We start from the raw sequence: 20,676 nt of genomic DNA on the forward strand, positions 1-20,676 counted from the left end.
GGACAGGTGACTTGCCCAGGGTCACAAGTTCTGGCTTCGGGCCCAGCGCTCCTGGTTGTCCCTATGTTAGAGAATTCCTGAGTGTCAGAGCCAGAAGGGACCTTTAGGCCTCTGGTCAGTTCTGTCCTGAACCTTCTACTGTATCCTGGACAAGTGGCCCCCCAGCTGCAGCTGAAGATGGCCAGGAAGTCTCTGGCTCTCTGTGATGCTGTGAGAATCCAGTAAGATCATACATTTGAAGCACTGAGTCAACCTCCAAGTGCCAGATAAATGCCAGCTGGTCCTGAAGTCCCTTTAAAGTCAGCGTTTGTAATCAGACACTTCCCTGGAAGCTCCGGCAGATCCCAAAGCTTGGGTCAGATGGAGCCCCTGGCTGCTAACAAGTAGAGTCTCGTTACCTCCATGTTTGCCTCATTATTGTTGAAAAAACCTGCTGCCAAAGTGCTCGCCTTTCTCATAATTTTTCTTCTGTTTTTCAAAGGGTCGGCTGTGCTTAAATGCACACTCAGTAAAGGAGGCCTCCTGTTGGAAAATCTTAGAAATCAAAGGAGGGCCTTCGAGCCAGAGCATTTCCTACTGTCCTGATTTTAGAGATGAGTAAACTGGAACCCAGCGAGGTTCGGCACTTTCTGCCCGGTCTCACTGCCGGGAAGTCTCGAGGTCCAGCCTCGAACCTCGGGCTTTTTGCCATACCAAGGGTTTTCTGGGTTTAAGTTTTCCGTTTCAAGTTAAGATACCTAATAGTTACACATCAAGGGTGTAATCCGTGCCTGAAAACCATTCTTACAGTGCAGATCAAAGTGGGACGCCATATACATGTACGTATGTCTCAATCCACACGTATCTAGTCCATACAAAATCAAAGAAAGTAGAATATGGATTCCATGAGTGAAGGAAGAGAATTGAAAAGATTCGGTTCAATTTTGAGAGCCAAAGAACATGAGCATTCCCTAAAGCAGAACGCTTTCAGAAATATGGCCGCAGGTTCATTGGCCACGGCGGCGGCAGGTGCCGGAGCAGCCCACCTGGCTCATCCCTTTCCCTCCTGGTTTGGATTCTCATGGCCACCCTTGTTTTAATGATGGCTCTGGTTTTCTCACTTTACTCATGAGTGACAGGCTCCATAATTCAGTAGAAAGACTTTTTAGTCAGTGACCTTTCCATAATCAGCCCCTTCTGCAGATGGCAGAGTGTTTTAGGGGGGACAGACTCTTCCAGCCAAGACCCCGGCCTCAGTTGTCCCATGTGCTAAGATTTGGAATGACAACTGAGTCCGAGGATCCTAGATTTATATCTGGGAGGATAATTGGAAGTCATGGAGTTCAACCTCCCAAAATAAAGAAACTAAGGCCCTGATTTCAGTCCAATAAGCACTTAAATAGGCACTTAAGTTCTAGGCATCCAGATCTTCCTGGCTCTAAACTCAATATTCTATTGACTATCCATTTGAACTAGTTCAAACTGAAGTTGCAAACTAGATGCAACTGAAGATGGGGAAGAAAAAAACATATTTTATGCATATTGCCATTGTCCAGGACACTTTGCAAAAGGTTTCTTCTTAAATTTTTTCAAAACAATAGTCTTCTCCTTATTGATAACCTTTTTACCTCATCCTGAGGTATGGATAAATCCTTTCCTTCCTTCTTTCATTTTCCCCATCCTCTCTCCTTTCCTTCTTTCCCGTTCACCCGACTTCCTCTTCCACAGAACACAGAGTATGTGGACAAGTCATCAGGAACGGCACGTGAAGGGCCACAAATACCAGGTTGGGCAGGTGGTAGTTTAAACAGGTCGCTCTCCCCAGGATCTCCTCATCTCTATTTACTGGACACCCGTGACCTGGCCACGTTTGGGAACGTTAGACTTCTGGATGTGTGTCTCATTTTCTTGAAATTATCTCACTTCCCATGGTTTCATTTACACATCCTGACTGAGTCAGAGGATCTTGGAACAAATTTCTGAAAGTTGGGCGGAGGCTGCCCCTGATTAACCATCGACTCAGACAAGCATATGTCTGCCTAAGGAAATCTGAAATTTACTGGCTCCTGATTCACACATTTGGGGACTTTTTTGTGGGGAGGGTTCATAAACTTCTCTCTATAGGATCTGAAGAGATCTCAGTGTTCATTTAGTATTATTTTACTGCCAAATAAATTGAGGTCCAGAAAGGTCGACTCGGGTCATGTAGGTAGGAAGTTGCAGAAGCCTTTGGCTCCAAAGCTAGTGCCCTTTTCACTGTTCCAGGGATACTGAGTCAGTCCTATTTCTTGGATTTGGGTCCAAACTGGACTTACCGTGAATTGTATTAAAAACCCAGCTGGAGATTCTGGAGTGGATCTCTGTGAGGGAAAGTCAGGCTGAGGAATCCAGGTCCTGTCAGCCATCGTTTTTCCGGGTAAAGGGCCGGTGGGAAGCGCTAAGTAAGGATTGTTCAAAGGGCATTCAATGAGCTTCCCTTTCTAACTTCTTTTGGGAATCCAACAACTGGGAAATGAAAGTTTCCTTCCACCTCCTACCCAGTAATGCTTCATTCACAGGTCCCAGGGCGGTCCTTGAGATGTGATTGCCAATCTGTGTTATGGATTAAATACTCTTTTGGGCCTTTGCCTCGGACCATAAGGAATGCTCATAACAATGTTTCTATAGGAAAGTCCATTCCGCATCCCACAGAATGGATTCATAAATGAATAATGGCTTGTACTTCCCTGGCACTTAGAGACTTACAAACGACCATTCTCCCAACTAGTCTGTGAGATTGTTATTGTAATTGTTAGTACCCACATTTTGTAGGAAATTAGGCTTACGTCGACATGACTGCCCCACAGCCGCCCAGCTCATAGGTTTCTCCTTGAGAATCACGGCCGTCCACTTTGGTACCATCTTTGCAGAAATCTACAAATGTTTCATGTCCATTATTGCAGTTTCCACCATAAATTTAAGAACCACTGGGTCGCACTGCTGGGGGCTTCTGATCCTCCTTGTATTTGAGTAATGGCTAGAGTGGGCTGGTTGGAAAGAGACTTGTTTGCTTATGCTAAATAAAAGCTTCCTGCCCTTATGAATGATGGAGCTTCATCATTTCAGACTCTTCTGTCCTTCTAATACTTTAACCTATGCTGTGAGTCAGCAGGGATCTTCCACTTCACAATCCAGTTGAGTCTCAGAGAGGTGTCATAATCACAGGAAGTCAGATTTGCCCTTCCTTCTCTCCTGTCTATAAATCCACGCAACCTCCCTTACTCACTGGTCGGCCGGGGGCTCCTTCCTCCATCTCTGATTTTGCCCGCACCTAATCTTCTGGCCCCAGTAGTTACAGTTAGCCTCTTCATGAATGGAACCTGTTCTTAGCCTATCACGAAGATGCTGCAGTGACACATCCCTTTTTCACTACTCTCAAAGACAGTGTTGACAAATTAACTTTTATGCATCCAAAAGCCCTCCAAAAGTGTCGCAGCTATAACTTTGCACAGCCTCTGGCTATTAGGGAGGCTTTAATTGTCTGGATTTTTATTACCCAGAGTAAAAATCTAACCTGAAAATAACAGTTGTTGCACCAACTGCCCGTGCTGCTAGTTTAAGAAATTAAAATTGATGAACCGCCTTCATACCAATTCCAAAGCAGGTACATGGACCATGGCCTGCTTTCCTCATTCTCCTTCCCCTTCTCCCCGTATTTCCCTCTCTACTTCCTCTCATCACCCCTTCTCGTCCTTCTCATTTCCTTTGGGTCTTCCTCCTTTTCCAAAGGAAAATAAGACGGTAGGAAAATAGGTGGATGTGTTCAATTTTTGGCCTGTGTTTGTCTGCTACCAGATTGGTGAAGTTCTGGAGATCCAGGCCTCTGGTTTTCATCGCACTTTAACAATTTCCTCCTAACTTGCAGAAGGGACTCGGTTTCAAAAACGATGTCAGTGATGAACACCGTATTTCCCTTTCATTGAAGGTAGTCGGAGAAGCTTTTCGCAAGGTACTGAATTGATTCGCTTGTTTTCTTGGAAGAGAAACAAATCTTCATCTGGGTTTTATTAAAAATTGATACCAATGGAAGTCTGATGGGTCAGCGTTACCAAGGCAAATACAATTATATATGTAAATGGATTCGATTAGATTATAACCTGCTGATGACGCACCTCTGACTAGCAGGGGGTTTTATATTTGGCACCTATAATTTTTTGTTTTCTGAGCATTGTGGATGGTAAATAGCTATTGAAACTTTTCATCTTTTATTTATAATTTTCTTTGATGTATTTTTAAGAGAAGCTCAAGTAACTAGATTCTCAACCCAAATTGTTTTTTCATGGAAAGTGGGGTTCTTTTTGTTTTATTCATTCCAGATCTTGGCTGATGTTTGTTTACCCATAAATGCTATAGAATTCTTCCTTCTCAATTTTCCAGTCTTAGAGTTGGTCTTTTTTTGGACTTTGGAAAACAGAGGTTATTTGTGGGGTTCAATTTTGAAGTCTTTTAAGTTGTATTCAATAACCCCCATTCCATTTGCCTCTGATACTTGGACACATCGGGTCTATTTGATTAAGAGCATCTGTATAGGGAAGGCAAAGCTCCTTAGAGGACCTTCCCTTCAGGGACGATCCTTTTAAAATCTGCCCTCTGAAGTTCATTGGTTGTTCATTTCTTTATAGCCTGTCAATGAAAATTGCTCACTCAAAATCTCAGCTTCTGTTAATTAACTAATTAGTTTAATCAGTCATGACATTTTCATACTTTCCTAGGTATTGGGAAAAAGATGAAAAATATAAACAATGAAAATTAGCATATTAGAGCTTATTCTGGTAGCGGCCTTGAGTTTTTCTGCTTTTTTGTTCCCTATGTGACTTGGGGAAGATTTGGAGTCCTTCTCTGGATCTCAGCTTTTTTATTTGTAAAATGACATGCTTGGATGCGCTCTCTTTAATGTCATTTTGAGGTCCCCTCAAGGTCTCAAACAGATGACACCGGACACAGAAAAACCTCCACAGATTCTTAGTGGTTGGATGATTGATGGCACTCACCAAATTCCATTATGAAGCCCAAATGAGTCCTGGAAAGGGGTCACCTGAGTGAACATAGTTCAGGGCCTGTTTTTAAGGCAGACTGAGGCCTTGGGCTTGGCTCGAGGTTGCTGCAGCTGATTAAGGCAGAGCTGGTCCCCAGGGGCCAATTCACTGCTCCTTCTCCTGGAAGGGGCAGCCCAGATGGACTCCTCCTCTCTAAAACCCCTTCAGCCACCACGTGCTGCTCTCCATTGCTCATGGTTTCAGTGCCATTTGGTTGTCCCCATCAGCAGAGAACCTGCTGCTTCTAGGGGCACATGGGTGACATCCTCCCCAAAGACCCAGAATTAACCACTTGGGTTTGTCCAACCTCAGCCTCGTAAGATCAAGAGCTCCCAGGATCGTGTGAGCTCCCGGAGGCCACAGCCCAGCCTTTATCCCTATCTGTATTTCCAGAGCTTAGCATAGAACCTGGCATCTAGTGGGTGCTTAATAAATGTCCATTAATGGAGTTGATTGATTTGATCTGAAGGTCCCTCAGAACACAAGAAACCACATAGTTTGAGAGCAATGGGGAAGCACTTGCCTTTGAAAAATGTTGGATATCTTTTACTGTCATCTTCAACAAGTAGAAAGTTTTCTCCAAGATTCCATAAACCATGCTCCTGAACATTTGTAAACCTGTGTAGACTGGCTGGGCTTTGGTCTTTTTAATCCCCTAAGCTGAAGACCCAACTTCTTCTCACAATATAAAATAATAGAAATTGAAAAACATGGATTCCATGGATTCATTGTTCATCGTACCCTGATTCTTTGCCATAGGAAAATAAAAAAAGATGTCTGGGGCTTTAGAGGAGTGAGTATTTTCATCATTTTGATTCCCAAAGCTTTCACAGAATTAGAAACTATTTTCACATTCTACAGAGGAAGGTGATTTCAAAGACCTTTACAAGGATATGAGTTATAGGGAATGGAGAAGCTAGTGCTACATGTTAGGGAGCATCTCCTTCTAGCCCTTTACCTCTGCTCCTCTACCCCTGAAATGTCCACAGACCAAAACAAGTTGCCCTTGCCTTCTTAGGGCTTATGTTCCATAAGGAGAAGCAAGAGCTATATAGATTAGAATAATATTGTGAGGGACAGCTTGTTCTTTCCTGGGTAGATTGGAAGCTGAGGACTCTGAAGAGGAAGAGAGAGAGAGCAGGAGTTCTATTATTGCACAGGAGAGATCTTGCTGAGGAGATAGAAAAAGGAGGGGAGAAAGTAAGTTCTAGAAAAGAAATATTTTGGGAAATAATTCTGTTGCAAAATGCTGATGATGAATTATTGGAATTTGGATTTCAGACGATTGTCTTAGATACTCTCATGTATAAAAAGGGAGGAAAATAGCTGCTACTTTACAGTTGAAACTGAAAAGCATGGGCTTGAAGGGAAAATAGCCTATTAAGGAAAAAAGAAATCGCAGCTGTGCTGCTTGTACCTGATGGGGAAATAAGGGACTCTTGAAATGTCAAGAAGAACAAAACGTGAACACCATAGACAGGGAAGGACACAACGTTCCCTGCCATAGCTGAATAGAGGGATGTGACACTTAGGAGAATTTAAAAAGTAATGAGTAAATGAGTTTGACCTTATGTCTTCTGGAGGATGAGATGGGAAACCTGAAGGTTTGTTCCTCTACTTCTTTCTCTTTCCTACTTTCAGAGTTTATATGCTTTTTTTCTTAATCTTGTCTCTTATTCCCTAGACTTTCTTTGTTCGCTTTAAGCACCCAAAATGTGTGTGTGTGTGTGTGTGTGTGTGTGTGTGTGAGAGAGAGAGAGATAACACTCAGATGTGACTTTTTTGTAGAAGAAAAATTCTTATGCAAAAGATAAAATAGATAAATCTAATTCCATCAAATAGAAAGGCTTTAGCACAAGCAAAATCAATGCAACTAAGAAAAGGGAAGCTATCTATTTTTTTTTAATTTGATTTGCACCTGATATTCAGTGCTTATTGGGAACTAATATAAAGATATCAGAATAAGTCCCATCCCCTGATGTATTAGTGGAAAGGGAAATGAAGTTATTCAAAAAACTGCAAATCCATAATCCTCTCAGAAGGAAAATGGTAGTTTGAAAGAAGCAAATAGAGAGCTGAATTAGGTGAAAATTTCCTAATGGTTAGTATTTCCCGAAGTGAGATGATGCCCTAGGATTTAGTGAGTTCCTACTCTTTAGAATGATTCAAGAAAAAAGTCTGTGACCATTTGCCATATTTATTTCATTATTAAGTACCATTAACATTTGACTTTAATTTAGTTTCTGAGGTCCCTGATGACTCTTAAATTTTGAGATCCCAACCTGTTTAAATGCTGGCTCTCCTACTGCACTTCTTGAAGACAAAGAACATCACACTTTTGCATTTGTATTTCCTGTACCTACCTAGCTCAGTGCTTGACACATGGATAGATACTTGATGGATGTTAACTGATAAAGAGCCAGAACTAGAAGAGAAGGAGTCTGGATGTTCAATTGTCACTCAATTCATTTAGATGGTGTTTAGCTACAGAAGACCAATTGGCAGAGATCTCAAATCAGTAAGATTCTGTTTTTCTTGCTTATCCTCATGTCACCTCTGCTGGAATGGATTGAATTTCTATGAAAAGATCTTTCAAGTTCCATGGGCAAGATAAAGAACAACATTCTGAAGGATCAGTCAAAATGTCTTTGGGAGACTTTCAAAATGGCACCAATCTTCCCTCCTTACAGTTGGGACATTCCCTCAGCAAACCAGGTGTAAGACAATGGTTTTAAGTTAGGTTGTAGATTTGGGTAACAGACATACCTATGAACAATCATTCTAAAGTCTTCATGACCAAGCTCAGATCAATCCGCTCAATAAATCCAATTTGTTCTGCTTTTTCAGAGGGAAATATACAGAGCTTTCGTCCCCTAAACATACTTGCTGCTGCTCAGAATTTTCTCTTGTAGATTTTTAGCTTGTATCCAATGAGGTAGCTTCCAATGAGATATTAGCTTCAAAGGATAATAATAATAATAATATGATAAAGATGATAATGATTGTAAGGATGATAACTGGTATTCATATATCATGTTAAAATTTGCAAAGTGATTTACATAGATTAATTTGGTCTGCTCCTCCATAGGACAACTGCTATTATACCTCTATTTATATCTCTATATCTATTATAGCTCTAATAAGACTATGAGGGCTGGGACTCTTTTTTTTTTTTTTTTTTTTGACCTTTATATGTCTGTTAATTGATACAGTACTTGACATATCAAAGTAAACAATTAATACATCTCTGTTGAAATGAATAAATTTTGCAAATAAGGAAGTGATTGCTCAGAAACATTAAGTCAAATTAGCAAGCCTTATATTCAGTGTTCCATGGGTGCTTGGTTCCATGCTAATCACTGGGGATACATAGGCAAATAGAAGTTCGTTGGAAGCTTACGTTCTACAGTATAATCAGTTTAACTCTAGAGGTAATCTGGAAGTCATTTTCATTTATGGATGAAGAAACTTCATTCTCTGGGACAAAGTGGTTTAACCAGGGTCATACGACAAGGACATGTCAGACTTGGGCCTTGAACTTGGGTCTCATCTTGGGTCAGCTCTGCTAGGTTTAGGGCTCTCCCTCACCTCTATTAAAAACATCAGGACATTGATAGTGTAAATTCCATTATGTATTGAAACAATTCAGCGGATAGGAGACTAGGCCTAGATTCAGAAAGATGAGAATTCAAATCCAGCTTCAGACACTTGATCTTCACCTTTGTCTTTCTCAATTTTTTTCTTATTTTATTGAGCTGATTCTAGCATCTTCATCATCCCTGAAGAGCCACTGGGTTTCTCACCCAGTCTTTCTCCAATGACTAATGGCTCTAAATTATTTATATATATCAAAGAATGAAAAAGTAGATACTCATTTCTATGCTTCTGACTCTCAGGATAACCTCAGTTTCCCACAGCAGCCAGTCCAGAACGTGGCTGGTGAGCTAGCGCCCTCTTCAATGCTAAAAGAGATTTCAGTTTTTTGGTTTTTTCATAAAGGTTAGAGCACAATTAACGTGCTGTTGGGGTTCCCTTTTGAAGCCAAGAGGAAGATGGGCCAATGAGCACCGACCCTTCCTCCTGTCTAATAAACCAGGCTGGACCCCGGGGAGCTTCCCGTCCGGACCAAACTTCCTAAGTGTGGGACTCTTCTCCTAAGCAGGAGTCCCTTTGTCGTCCTCAGTGGGATTTCCTTCAAGGGGCTTCAGACCTTCAGCTCCACTAAACACTTGTTAGCCTTAAAGTGCCCCATTTTCAAGGACAATTATCCTGTCCCTGAAGCCAGCGAATGGGCTGCCTCATTTCCTTCACCCCCTCTAGTTACTAGATGTCATTGCCTTCCATGGGGTGACCTGGACCCTCGAACACTATTCAATGATAGGGTTTCATGTCGGTGAGGGGGGGAAGGGAGGGTTTTTTAGGAATTACACAAATACCTAGTTAAGAGGCCTTTAGGAAAGAAATTAATGGGGTAATGAACAAGGAAATTAAAAGTGATTAACAAAGGAGACAGGGGGTGTGGTGGAAAGGATCCTGAGCTTGGAGTAAGGAGAAACCTGCTTATGGTTACTGCCTACACAATTTATCGGCGCCTCCACTTTCTCATGTGGAAAATGAGGGTAATAATATAAGTTGTACCTACGCCGTGGGTTGGTTTTAAGAGAATGTGTGTGTATTTGTGTGTATGTGTGAGAATGTATGTGAGTGTGTGTGTGTATGTGTATGTGTGAGAATGTGTATTTGTGTATGTGAGTGTGTGTGAGAATTTGTGTGTATTTGTGTGTATGTTTGTTATGTATGTGTTATGTTGCATATATGTGTGTATATGAGAATTTGTGTGTATTTGTGTGTGTATGTGTTATGTGTATATGTTGTGGGTATGTGTGTGAGAGAGAATTTGTGTATATTTGTGTGTGTATGTGTTGTGTTTATATGGTGTGTATATGTGTGTGAGAGAGAATTTGTGTATATTTGTGTGTATGTGTTATGTGTGTATGGTTTGTGTGTGTGTGTGTGAGTGTGTGTGAGAGAGAATTTGTGTATATTTGTGTGTGTATGTGTTATGTGTGTATGGTGTGTGTATGTGTGTGAGAGAGAATTTGTGTATATTTGTGTGTATGTGTTATGTGTGTATGTTGTGTGTATGTGTGTGAGTGTGTGTGAGAGAGAATTTGTGTATATTTGTGTGTGTATGTGTTATGTGTGTATGGTGTGTGTATGTGTGTGAGAGAGAATTTGTGTATATTTGTGTGTATGTGTTATGTGTGTATGTTGTGTGTATGTGTGTGAGTGTGTGTGAGAGAATTTGTGTATATTTGTGTGTGTATGTGTTATGTGTATATGGTGTGTGTATGTGTGTGAGAGAGAATTTGTGTATATTTGTGTGTATGTGTTATGTGTGTGTGTGTGAGTGTGTGTGAGAGAGATTTGTGTATATTTGTGTGTGTATGTGTTATGTGTGTATGGTGTGTGTATGTGTGTGTGAGAGAGAATATGTGTATATTTGTGTGTATGTGTTATGTGTGTATGTTGTGTGTATGTGTGTGAGTGTGTGTGAGTGTGTGTGAGAGAATTTGTGTATATTTGTGTGTATGTGTGTGAGAGAGAATTTGTGTATATTTATGTGTGTATGTGTGTGTATGTGTTATGTGTGTATGGTGTGTGTATGTGTGTGAGTGTGTGTGAGAGAGAATTTGTGTATGTGTGAGAATTCGTGTGAGTGTTTGAGTGTTTGTGTGTGTGTGTGTTTTTGAGTGTGTGTCGTGTAGGAGTCAGGTGGGCAGAAGGGCTGCTCTCCGTCAGGCTCAGAGGCCCGTTCCAGGGCACCGGCACCTGTGTCACTTGCTATTGTGTGTCACGATGCCCTAATTGTGTCAGTTTTTCTAAACATGCAAGAGAGCGAGCACAGCTGCAGCCTCCTTTCCCCCGCAGCTAAAGCCGTGTGCGCCGGTGACTCGCCGAGGCTCTCATGCTCTGTGGGGGTCGAGCCCCGTCGAGACCAGCCTTGTTCGGCTTCTGAGACCTGGCGAGGGGCCCGATGGGGTTCCGGGGCCACCTCAGACACTCCTGACTGGGTCACTCTGAGCTAGGCATTTAATCTTTCATTTCCTCAGTTTCTTTATTTGCAAAATGTAGCTAGTAATTATGGTGGGATTGTGGAGCAAACAGTCTATAAGTCTCTAAACAGAAGAGTAGATTTTTTTAAAATAATATTTTCAAGGAAAAATTCTATCCAATTTTATGCACCTATTAAATGATCAGAAATCACATATATTTGTGTCTATATATGTCTGTCTGCAAAAAATATATATGTACGGTTATTGATTCATGTTTATGTAATGATATTTAATATTCAGATGCTCTCTTCATGAGTGCTTATTTCCCTTTTCTGGCAAACAGAAAGACAGAGACTGGATTATAATTTCCCTGATGTGGGGAACTCCCAAATGACAAAACTGATAGAAGGAATTGACTCTTCCCCAATTTATGGTCTTAAGAGAGTCATCTCCAGCCCCACGGGGTTTAAGCACCTCGCACACTCCCAACAAACATGTCAGAACCAGGCCTTGAAGCCAGCTCTCTCTGCATCCACAGTGCTGCAATGGAATAGAAGAGAAGTGTTTCACAATCTCTTCTCAGATCACACTTCTAAACTAACAGTACAGGCGAGCCCTGTGGGGAGAACGTGGAATCTGGAGGCAGGGCCTTGAGGAGGTTCTCCCTGTCCTGCCATGTCCAAGCTCTGTGAGAGCTGGGAGGTCCACTATTTACTCCTCTCTCCCCGGGCCTTTTATTGTTTCCTTAGCTGTAAAATTAAGGAAGGTTGAAGCTGATGGTACCTATAGTTCCTTCTGATTTAAGCTTTATGATCTGGGATTGATGCCTCGAGAATAATACTAAACTTCGGAGCCCGGACCTCTCTTACCATCCTCCTTCTGCATTGTCCCCCTGATTTCTGGCCTCATGTACCGGTACTGAAAATTTAGCTAATTCGTGACTTGATCTTCCCAGTCCAGACATTGGATTAGAACATTTCATATCCAGGGTATTCAAGTTGAGACTGGAAGTACCAAAGGGATCAGACTTTTTATTTTGCAAAGAGCAGAAATGACTCTGACAATCTAACTATTATTTAAGGGGTTTTAGGATTTCTAACCCACTCTCTCTTTCCCGCTAGTCCCATGAGGCCTGTGGAGGTTATGACTTGTCCAAAATCACATTGGTAATAAGTAACCCAAGCAAGGTTCGAAACTGGGTCCTCCCAAGCTGGTCATTATTTTTTCACCTCCTCGGTAATGCTACCTTTATCTGTATTAGCCTGCTACCTTAGAGACATAAAATGTCTTTGTATCTTCCCCTGCACCCAGGCTCCATGCACTGTCCATGGTAGGCGTTCAACTCTATCTAATGAACCTAATTCTGTGTTAGTGAGTAAAAGTACAGGGCATTTGGGACTCATTGGGCAGAGGCAGTTCTTAAAAACAGCTAGGGAGTGGACATTCAGGGAATTAGCAGCTCGTAGAAGTAGAAGGGAGGAAAGGGCCTCAGAGAAGACCTGCTTCTCCCCTAACATTATTAGGTTCTTGCTAAAATATTCAGTTTGTTGCCAAAGGTTCAGAGCTAGTAAGGGTCAGTCATCCCAGGCTTCCAGAACTAGAGAAGGCCACAAGCCCTCTAATAATTACAGCCTTTGCTTGGAGACCTCATTTGAAGGGGGCTCCTCACTACATGAGGAGCCAGCCTAGTTCTATTTGGGATAATTCTAATTATTGGGAAAACTTTCCTGACACCGAGCCCAAGTTTACCTCATTGTGGCTTTTCCCAGTAACAAGTAGTCCTGCCCCCTGTGATCAGATATAAAATGTCTGATCCCTCTTCTGCCTGACAGATAAGTAAATGCAATTATTTGTCAAGATGAAAGATGCCTTGTTTCACGTGCTAAGTTAGACGAGACAAAGGAGGAATAATGAATGACCCAAGTAGAACAAGAAAGAGCAAATGCAGTTCCTAAGGCACGAACGAGACCCAGCATTGGGGCTTTAAGCTTTCTTTCTCATCCTTTCCCAAGAAATATGGAGCAAATTGTTCCCAAAATTCAGAGCAACTTCAATTCTCATAAAAGTTCACAACACAAATCTATCTGCGAGATGGCTGGCTCCTTCAGCTAGCTCCTTGTCGCTGTTCATGGTGCTGAAGTGACTGACCTAGGATTCTAACCCTGACTTTCTGACTGCCTGTGCTAAGCTGCCTGTACTTCTTGTCCATCAACAACGTCACACACCGACAGCTGAACTCCACTCCTCAGACCCTGGATTTAGAACCCGGTGACTGGCTTTGAGTCTTGGCTCTGCTGTTTGCAGGTTCTGTGACCTGTAATCTCCATCCCTTCCCCATTACCGCCTGCTATCGCTGTTACTCATTCTATTACACACACCAAAAGCTGTTCTTCATGGGAGCAAAAATGAGAAATGAATGAGTATGGCTTTTGCTTTTACAACCCGATTGCAATTTCTGGAAAGATTTTAAGATGCTGCTTTGGGCAACTGAGTGCTTTTCCTGGTGCCGGGCACAGAACAGTAGGCCCTTACTAAGTGCCTGTTGAATGAGTACCCAGATTTTCTGCTAACATCATCCTTGTATGGTCAGACCCATTCAAAATACAGATTTTTGGTACACAATTCTATCAGACTGCTTTAGCCTATAGTAACGCAGTGCTCGAGGTGAGACCTCCCTACTTTATATAAGTGTTTCCATGTGACACATGTGTTCCGAGTTACAATTTGGGCTTCCTGGAGTAGGCTTTCTTACCATCTTCCTTTTCTGCTCTCCTCCTCTATCCCCCACCTGATTGCTGTTTAGATAAAATTTCATTTGTCTTTGTATTCCCAGTGGCTGGCATATAGTCAACCCTTACAAATGTTTGTTGAGTTCAATTTAACCTCTCTTTTGTCAATTGATCTACCTCCAAGACTCTATTAAGTATTCATATTCCTTCCTATTTCCCACTCAATAATCTATTGGGTCCAAATCGGGGCTACTTTGACCCAAAGCCATTACTACTGGGTTCTGTGGTCTGAGGGAAGTATATTTAGAAGACATAGAAAAACATCCTTATTATAGTCATTCTGAAAACACGAAGACAGAATCAAATTTGATCTTTCATCACATCATTCCTGTGAGGGAATAGTTTAGAAAAATGATTATCCTCATTTTCTAGAGGTAGATAGTTGGGAGAATGATCTCATCATTTGGACTGACTCAAGTTCCTGTGCAATATAAGTGGCCAAGCCGGATCAAAGCCCAGACTCCCACCTCCGTATCATTGTTAGCTCTTCTGCATCACGTACGGCCATGCGTAGCCTAGCGTGGTTGGGACACACCGCGTTTGGGTTTCAATCTGAGCTCTGTCACTTACAAGCTTTGGGACTTTAGGTGGGTTGATAGATTAGTGTTTTCACTGCTCAGCTGAAGATTAGAGAGCTTTTCAAATTCTTTCTAGCTCTGCATCTCTGATCTTAAGTATTGAAAATGGGATTTTAGCCATGATTCTGTACTTCATGTTCTTTACCATGCTGCTTTTGGCATTGGGACAAGACTTTGGACAAGGATTGGGTTAGAAGAGTGATTCTGGAAGATGGGGCCACTCTTTATGTCCAATGATGCAAACCCTCATTTTCCTTCAAAGAAGAGCCGAAATGTCACCTTGACCAAGAAATCTTATCTCATTCCTCTCACTTCCCTCCTTATCTTCAACTCCTTCCCCCAAGGTTTTCTCTGAATTTCTACTTTCTTCATCATTCAGAAGCCAGCTCACTTTTGGTATTGGGGGATGTCATTTTGAGGATCCTTTGTCTCACCTGTCCCTCTACTTTCCCATTTTCTTCTTCTTCTTTTTTTTTTTTGTTTGACCTGCCTCAAGGATTGACCTCTCTCCCAGTGCTATTTGCTAACTTTATTCAATCCATTGAGCATCTCATAAACACTTGCTATGTGCTAGGCTCTGAACATAACCAGAGGAAAACAAAATAGTTCCTGACCACAAGCAGCTTACAGTCTAGTTTGTCATCCAGAATTTGCTCTCCTCCCTTGCCCAAGCTACAACAGAATGAAATCTCACATCTTTCTATATTCCTGCCATCAAAATAGCTCAAGATGTCATCACATGGTTGCTAAGAGTCTGTAATCTCAGGTTTAAAAGCCATTCCCAACTCCTTTTTATTTGTCCTTCAGAAAGAAATTAGCTCTTTGTTTAAGTCATTTTTAAATGTTTCTCCTAGACTATAAACATATAGAAAATGGAGTTGTTTACCCAGATCATGTCAACAGAAAAAGAATCAATAATGCTTGATCAACTCCCTTTGGGATCAACCTTTGTTGGGCCTGTCTACTTTATTTGTAAAATTCACTTTTGTTGCCTTTTGGATGGGTACATTATCCCCATCATTACTGGTGGGGAAAATAGCACCTGACTTATAATAAATATATAAATATACGTCTAAAAATATAAATATACATCTTGTGCAATTTTGAAGACAGACCCTCAAAATTCTTGTGCAGTCAACAAACATTTCTAAGTTCCTTTTTTGTATCAAGCACTGTGTGAGGTGCTGGGGTGACAAAGATCAAAAAGAAGCACAGAATGCTAGTTTATACTGTACCATAGGAATTGTTCATTTTTGTTTGCTTAATGTGATTCCTTAATGAGAAATTATTGTTGATTTCGAATTGGTGGTTTGGGGCATACATATTAATATATAGTAAATAATGTCATTGTCCTAATTCAAGGTACTAATCGTTCAAGAAGAAAGAGAATTCATTCGGTATATATGAGGACAATTGAAATTTTAAAAATTAAAATAAATCAGCAAGTTGGAAAGAGATCATTTCTAGCCATTTCAGATCCTGATGTAAAAAATACAGGATATTAAGCGAATGGCAGAAAGTGGCCTCTCAGCTCCCTATCGATCGGGGCTTTTGCAATGCAAGCCTGACAGGATGGGCAGAGGGAGCTAGTGGCCGCGGCCTTAAGGCCCGCCGGAGCCCGGTGCGCTGGTACTTACCCTTCCCGATGAGCCTCTCCCTTTTCCAGCTCCTGGATCACTCCCAGTAGCACTTTGATCGTCTCCTGGCTGGAGCTGATCAGGCTCTCCATCATCTGAAGCTGTGCTTTCAAGTCTATGACTTCGGTGTGAGGCACAATTTCACGGCATTCTTCGCTGACCGCCACCGCCGTCCGGCAAGGCGGGTTCTCGCCCGTCGGGGAGACGTTCCTCTGAAGGGCCTGCTCGCCACATTCGCTCGATGGGCACTGCGCCTGGGCGGGACAGGCTTGGGCATTGTCGGCCTGGGGATGGAGCCCGTTCAGGTGTCCCGTTCTCCGCTTCTCCTCTTCCGTGGCTGGGCACAGCGACCACTCGCTCTCCGCGCCAGAGTTTGCCAAGGTGGGCTCCGCGGCTTGGGCACCAGAGGTGGGTAAATAGACGGCGGCCACTTCTGTCTTAAAGAGTCTGCCTTGTGCCGATGGGTGGGCGTCCTCGGCATCGGGCAGCGCCCGCTCCAGCTTCGCCGGCTGGGGATCAGACTCTTCCAGAGATGGCTGGACGGCGTTTGGGCGGCCGGGGCCTTTCACACAGCTGTGGGGATCGGGGGGCTTGCAGGCTTCGGCGCAGGAGTCCCCGGGAGCCCGGCCCACGGCGTTGACGTGCTCCTCGGAGAGCGCCGCCGGGTCCCCCGCCTTGTGCCCGCTGCCCGCCTTGCCGCACTCAGCGGCCTCCCCCGAGCTGGGGCCGTCACTCTGTTCCTGTGCCTCGATTAGGAAGCCATTGTTCTGATTCTTGAAGGTGCCGGCGGGCTGGCTGCCCTTCAGGACGCCCCCTTTCTTGCGATCCAGAGGGAAGGTCTGGTAGCACTTTTTGAGGTCCGGGGAAGTCTGCACCCCTGTGCTCCTGGTCACGTTGGGGATGGACCTGCGGGCGGGCACCGTCATGTACTTGCGGTAAGCGGCCGCCTTGTAGGACACGGGCTTGGCTTCCCTCCTGTCCGCGGGCGGCCCGGCGGCCAGCTGCCTGTCCCGCTGCTCGCTCTGCGCCTCGCAGATGTCCTTAAAGCGCACCTGAAGGGCTTTGTTCCTCTTCTTAATCTGCCGGTTGGCGTCCAGCGCGTAGCGCATCTCCAAGGCCAGGGAAGCTGCTGGGTCCGCCTCGCTTTCCGAAGGTGTGAGTAAGCATTTGCCAGGTTCCTTACTCACCATGATTCCTGCATTCAAAGAGAGCACACAGAAATGGTTACGGCCGGGACAAGGGGGACGCGAAAGGCACAGTCAGCAAAAACTCCTGCCTCTGAAGAAGGAGCTATCAGAACCCCCCCAGATGCCCCGGTGAGCCGGCTCAAAGAACTGGCCCATCTCGCAATGTCTCTGCATTCAGCGTGCTCGCGTGGTCTTCCCTGTGGACTAGACCACCTGAGCGGGGCACATTTCCCTGTTAGACAAACCCACCCCCATTCACTCATCAGCCGGCTAAAGACTTTTCTTGTTCTGTTTCAGAAATTATCCTCCCCCCTTTTTAAACAGATGGTTTATCAGATGCTATTTATTGCACTTGAACTTTCCTCTGTCTTGAACGTGCCGTGATTAATCTGTCCTTGGATCCTAAGAGCGTTATCATTTCTGTGGACCAGAGTCTCCGAGCCCCCGTTCTGAGTCCACACATCTCTGCCTCTCTTCCTCTAAAGCCAGAGTTTCAGAGCTATTTTAAATTGCTAATTATGGCAAGATGTGGAGGGATGTTAGTCATACCAAGTTCTCTTGATCACTAGGATGACATGGATAAAGATGAACCATTTGGGGAGTTGATGCCTCTTGTGGAAAGGACTAGGGGTTCCCCACTTGGATAAAGGGGAAGGGAGATTATCGGGGGGGAGTAGCCCCGAAAAACAAGACTTTGGTGGGTTTTAGGGTTTTTCCATTTGGGTATTTTCCCCCACAAGTCTCTAAAATGAAAACAATCATGGTAGTTTCTTTACTTAAATGCCTCCCCCACCGTCCCCCCCAATCCGAAGGCTTTGTGTTAATCATGCAAATTCATCCCTGGTAGATGGGGGAATGTGCCTGAAAGGCTGCAGGTGGCCGATGATTCCTCTCAGGGAATACCCGCCGGATAAAAATGCCGGATTTTTAGTAGGCAGCTTCCCAGATGTTGGGAGCACATGGAAAACCTTCCTTGAGTGTTTCACTTAAAGCAAGAAGCTGTAGTTAAGTGCTGCAATTGTCAGCAAAGATCCTGCTTTTGCCTGCATTTGTGGACAGCAACAAAGCCCTCAATCTTGCTACCAGAATGGAGTGGCTCGGTTGGCTGGCGTGTGGGATTGCTGAGCCCAAAGCCTTACCAAGGAACTTTCTAGTCTCAGAGTGACAGGGCAGCGCAGGAGAGCGAGCTCTGAGCCCCGGTCAGGAAGGCCCGGGTTCAAAACCTGCTTGGGCCCTTAGTCGCTTGATCCTGGGCAAGTCCCTTAAGCTCCCCTGCCTCCATTTCTTTAATTGTGAAATGAGCATAATAATAACCAACACCTGCTTACCAGGGACCGGTGATTGGAGATCAAATGAAAAAATATTCATCAGGCCCTCAGCCTGTACCTGTCACATTGTAGGTGCTTTGTCAGTGTTTATTCCCTTGCCCAAAGCCCCTGAGTGAGTGCACAAGGGTTAGTCATAGCCAACAGCCCTCCTGCTGACTCCCATGGGTGCTGAGGTTTCAGGCTCGGGAGCCATACCCCAAGGGCTGCGTTGTGCTCTGAAGTCTTGCAGACGGTCCTGTCCATGCAGGCCCTTATAAACCCTTTCACAATCCCCATTTTCAATGAGACCACTGAGGCAGGGTAAAGGAAGGGGACTTGGACAGGCTGTAGCTAGGATTCGAACGCGGCTCTCCACTGCTAATTTAGCTCTTTTCACCAAGATATTTAACTGGCTGGGAAGGGCCTAGTTCCTTATTCCATCTCTCTTTTGTAAGGGAAGAAATGAGTCTAGAATAGAAAAAAAAAAAAAAAATACTGGCAAGAATCCTACTTTCCTGAAGAACACAACACGACCCAAACCAAACCCCACCCAAATACAGTAGGTAGCCAGTCAGTGAGTTCCCCTGCATTTATTAAGCTCTTACTGTATGCTTCAAAGAGAGGCCAAAGCTCTCCCCTGCCCTCCCCAAGCTTCCGGTCTAATGGGGCAGAGTGCCGCTGCCTTGTCAGCAGAATTATCCCAGATGAGGGACAGCTCATTCACATGGGGCTTTCATTTTGTTTCTCCTTTTGGAAGGCCAACTAAAACTTCCAGCAGTTTGGACATTTGCCTGATATTTTAAAAGCAACAACCAACACAAACAAACCAAGATTTTATTTTATGACTAAGATAAATTAAGCATTTTATAAGTTCTGACATAAAACGACTTAATCAGTGAACGGTTTGGAAGATAATGAAAGTTAACAATGTCTGCAGAGTCTTAGAGTTTTAAAAATGGGGATATGAGGAGTCCCCCGAGGCCAGCCTTTGTTCTGGGCTTTCATCTCTGACTTTGGGAACACGTCTCGGTTTAAGGGAGCAAAAAATGGTGGAAATGCGGTGTGTGGCAATGGCGCCTATGGCGCTTCAGTTGTTTCATACCATATTTACGGGACCCAAGTCAAAGCTCGAGTGCCGAAGCCCCTGCCCAGCGGGATCGGCCAATGGAGGGTGAAGAAAGGGCGATTTCCCCAAGTCGCTGCAGAGGGACTGGAGGGAGGGAATCAAGAAGCTCCTCGGAATCATGGCCCATAAAGCTCTGTCATCTGTACAAGTACCTTATGAGGCAGGTGACGCGTGTTGGATTTGTTGGTACCATCCGACAGATAAAGAAACTTTGAACCAAATCCTTTCCAGCCTCCTTTTTATTTTATTTTTTCTGAGTTAGTTTGGCTCATTAGGCACGTGTACCATTTTACTGCTTACCGCCTGGGTGACTATGGCCGTGTTACTTAAATCTTCCTTCTTTCCTCATCCATGAAATGGGTCAGTTGGGAATCCCTTTCCAGAGTTTAGTCTGTATCCTGCATCACTTGGAAGGGCCGCTCTTGGGTGGCCTGTCGGTGCATGGCGATGGCTGGGGGAAATGGCCTCCTGTGGGAGGGAGGTGATGATTAAGCAGTAGACTCCTCATGGGGGGTGGGACGGGACGCCGCTTGCTAGGGACCGTCCCCGCTCCCTCAGGGCAGGGCTCAGCGGACAGCGGGCTCTGGGGAAAGGCTCGCTGGTGGTCCCTGACCCCTCCCCGCCTGTCCCCTTTTGCTGGTCAGGTGTGTCACAATGTCTAACGGCCTCTTCCTGAAGAAGGCCTGCCTCCTGGGAGAACTCGGAACATTTTTACAAAAAGCAATTTACTGGCGATTTTTCAGCATTTTCCCTGCCATGACTGAAAAATGTGTGTCGGAATAAATTTGTCCTATTGTCCTATTCATCACGAACACTGCTAGCAAGTGCCCTCAATTGGCCCGTGGTTGTGGAAGGCATTCGGAAGCCTCGGCTCGGCGGTCTCTGCCCCCAACAAAGCCACGTTAGGCCGACGGTGACTCGTGGCGAGGGGAATCGCAACCT

General features: G+C 44.1%; 2 protein-coding genes across 3 annotated transcripts in view; one reads left to right on the plus strand and one right to left on the minus strand.

Moving 5' to 3' along the window:
* The window catches only part of DOCK1 (dedicator of cytokinesis 1), a 467,911-nt gene that overhangs the window by 188,809 nt on the left and 258,426 nt on the right, over positions 1 to 20,676 (plus strand). The window lies entirely within an intron of this gene.
* INSYN2A (inhibitory synaptic factor 2A) overlaps positions 1 to 20,676 on the minus strand; it is a 66,495-nt gene that overhangs the window by 21,687 nt on the left and 24,132 nt on the right. Inside the window, exon 2 of the mRNA XM_051982708.1 lies at positions 16,115 to 17,309. Within this exon, the coding sequence (XP_051838668.1) occupies positions 16,115 to 17,304 (1,190 nt within the window). The 5' untranslated portion in view covers positions 17,305 to 17,309. The remainder of the gene's footprint in view (positions 1 to 16,114; positions 17,310 to 20,676) is intronic.

Source organism: Antechinus flavipes, chromosome 2 (assembly GCF_016432865.1).
Source record: "Antechinus flavipes isolate AdamAnt ecotype Samford, QLD, Australia chromosome 2, AdamAnt_v2, whole genome shotgun sequence".
NCBI lineage: Eukaryota > Metazoa > Chordata > Mammalia > Dasyuromorphia > Dasyuridae > Antechinus > Antechinus flavipes.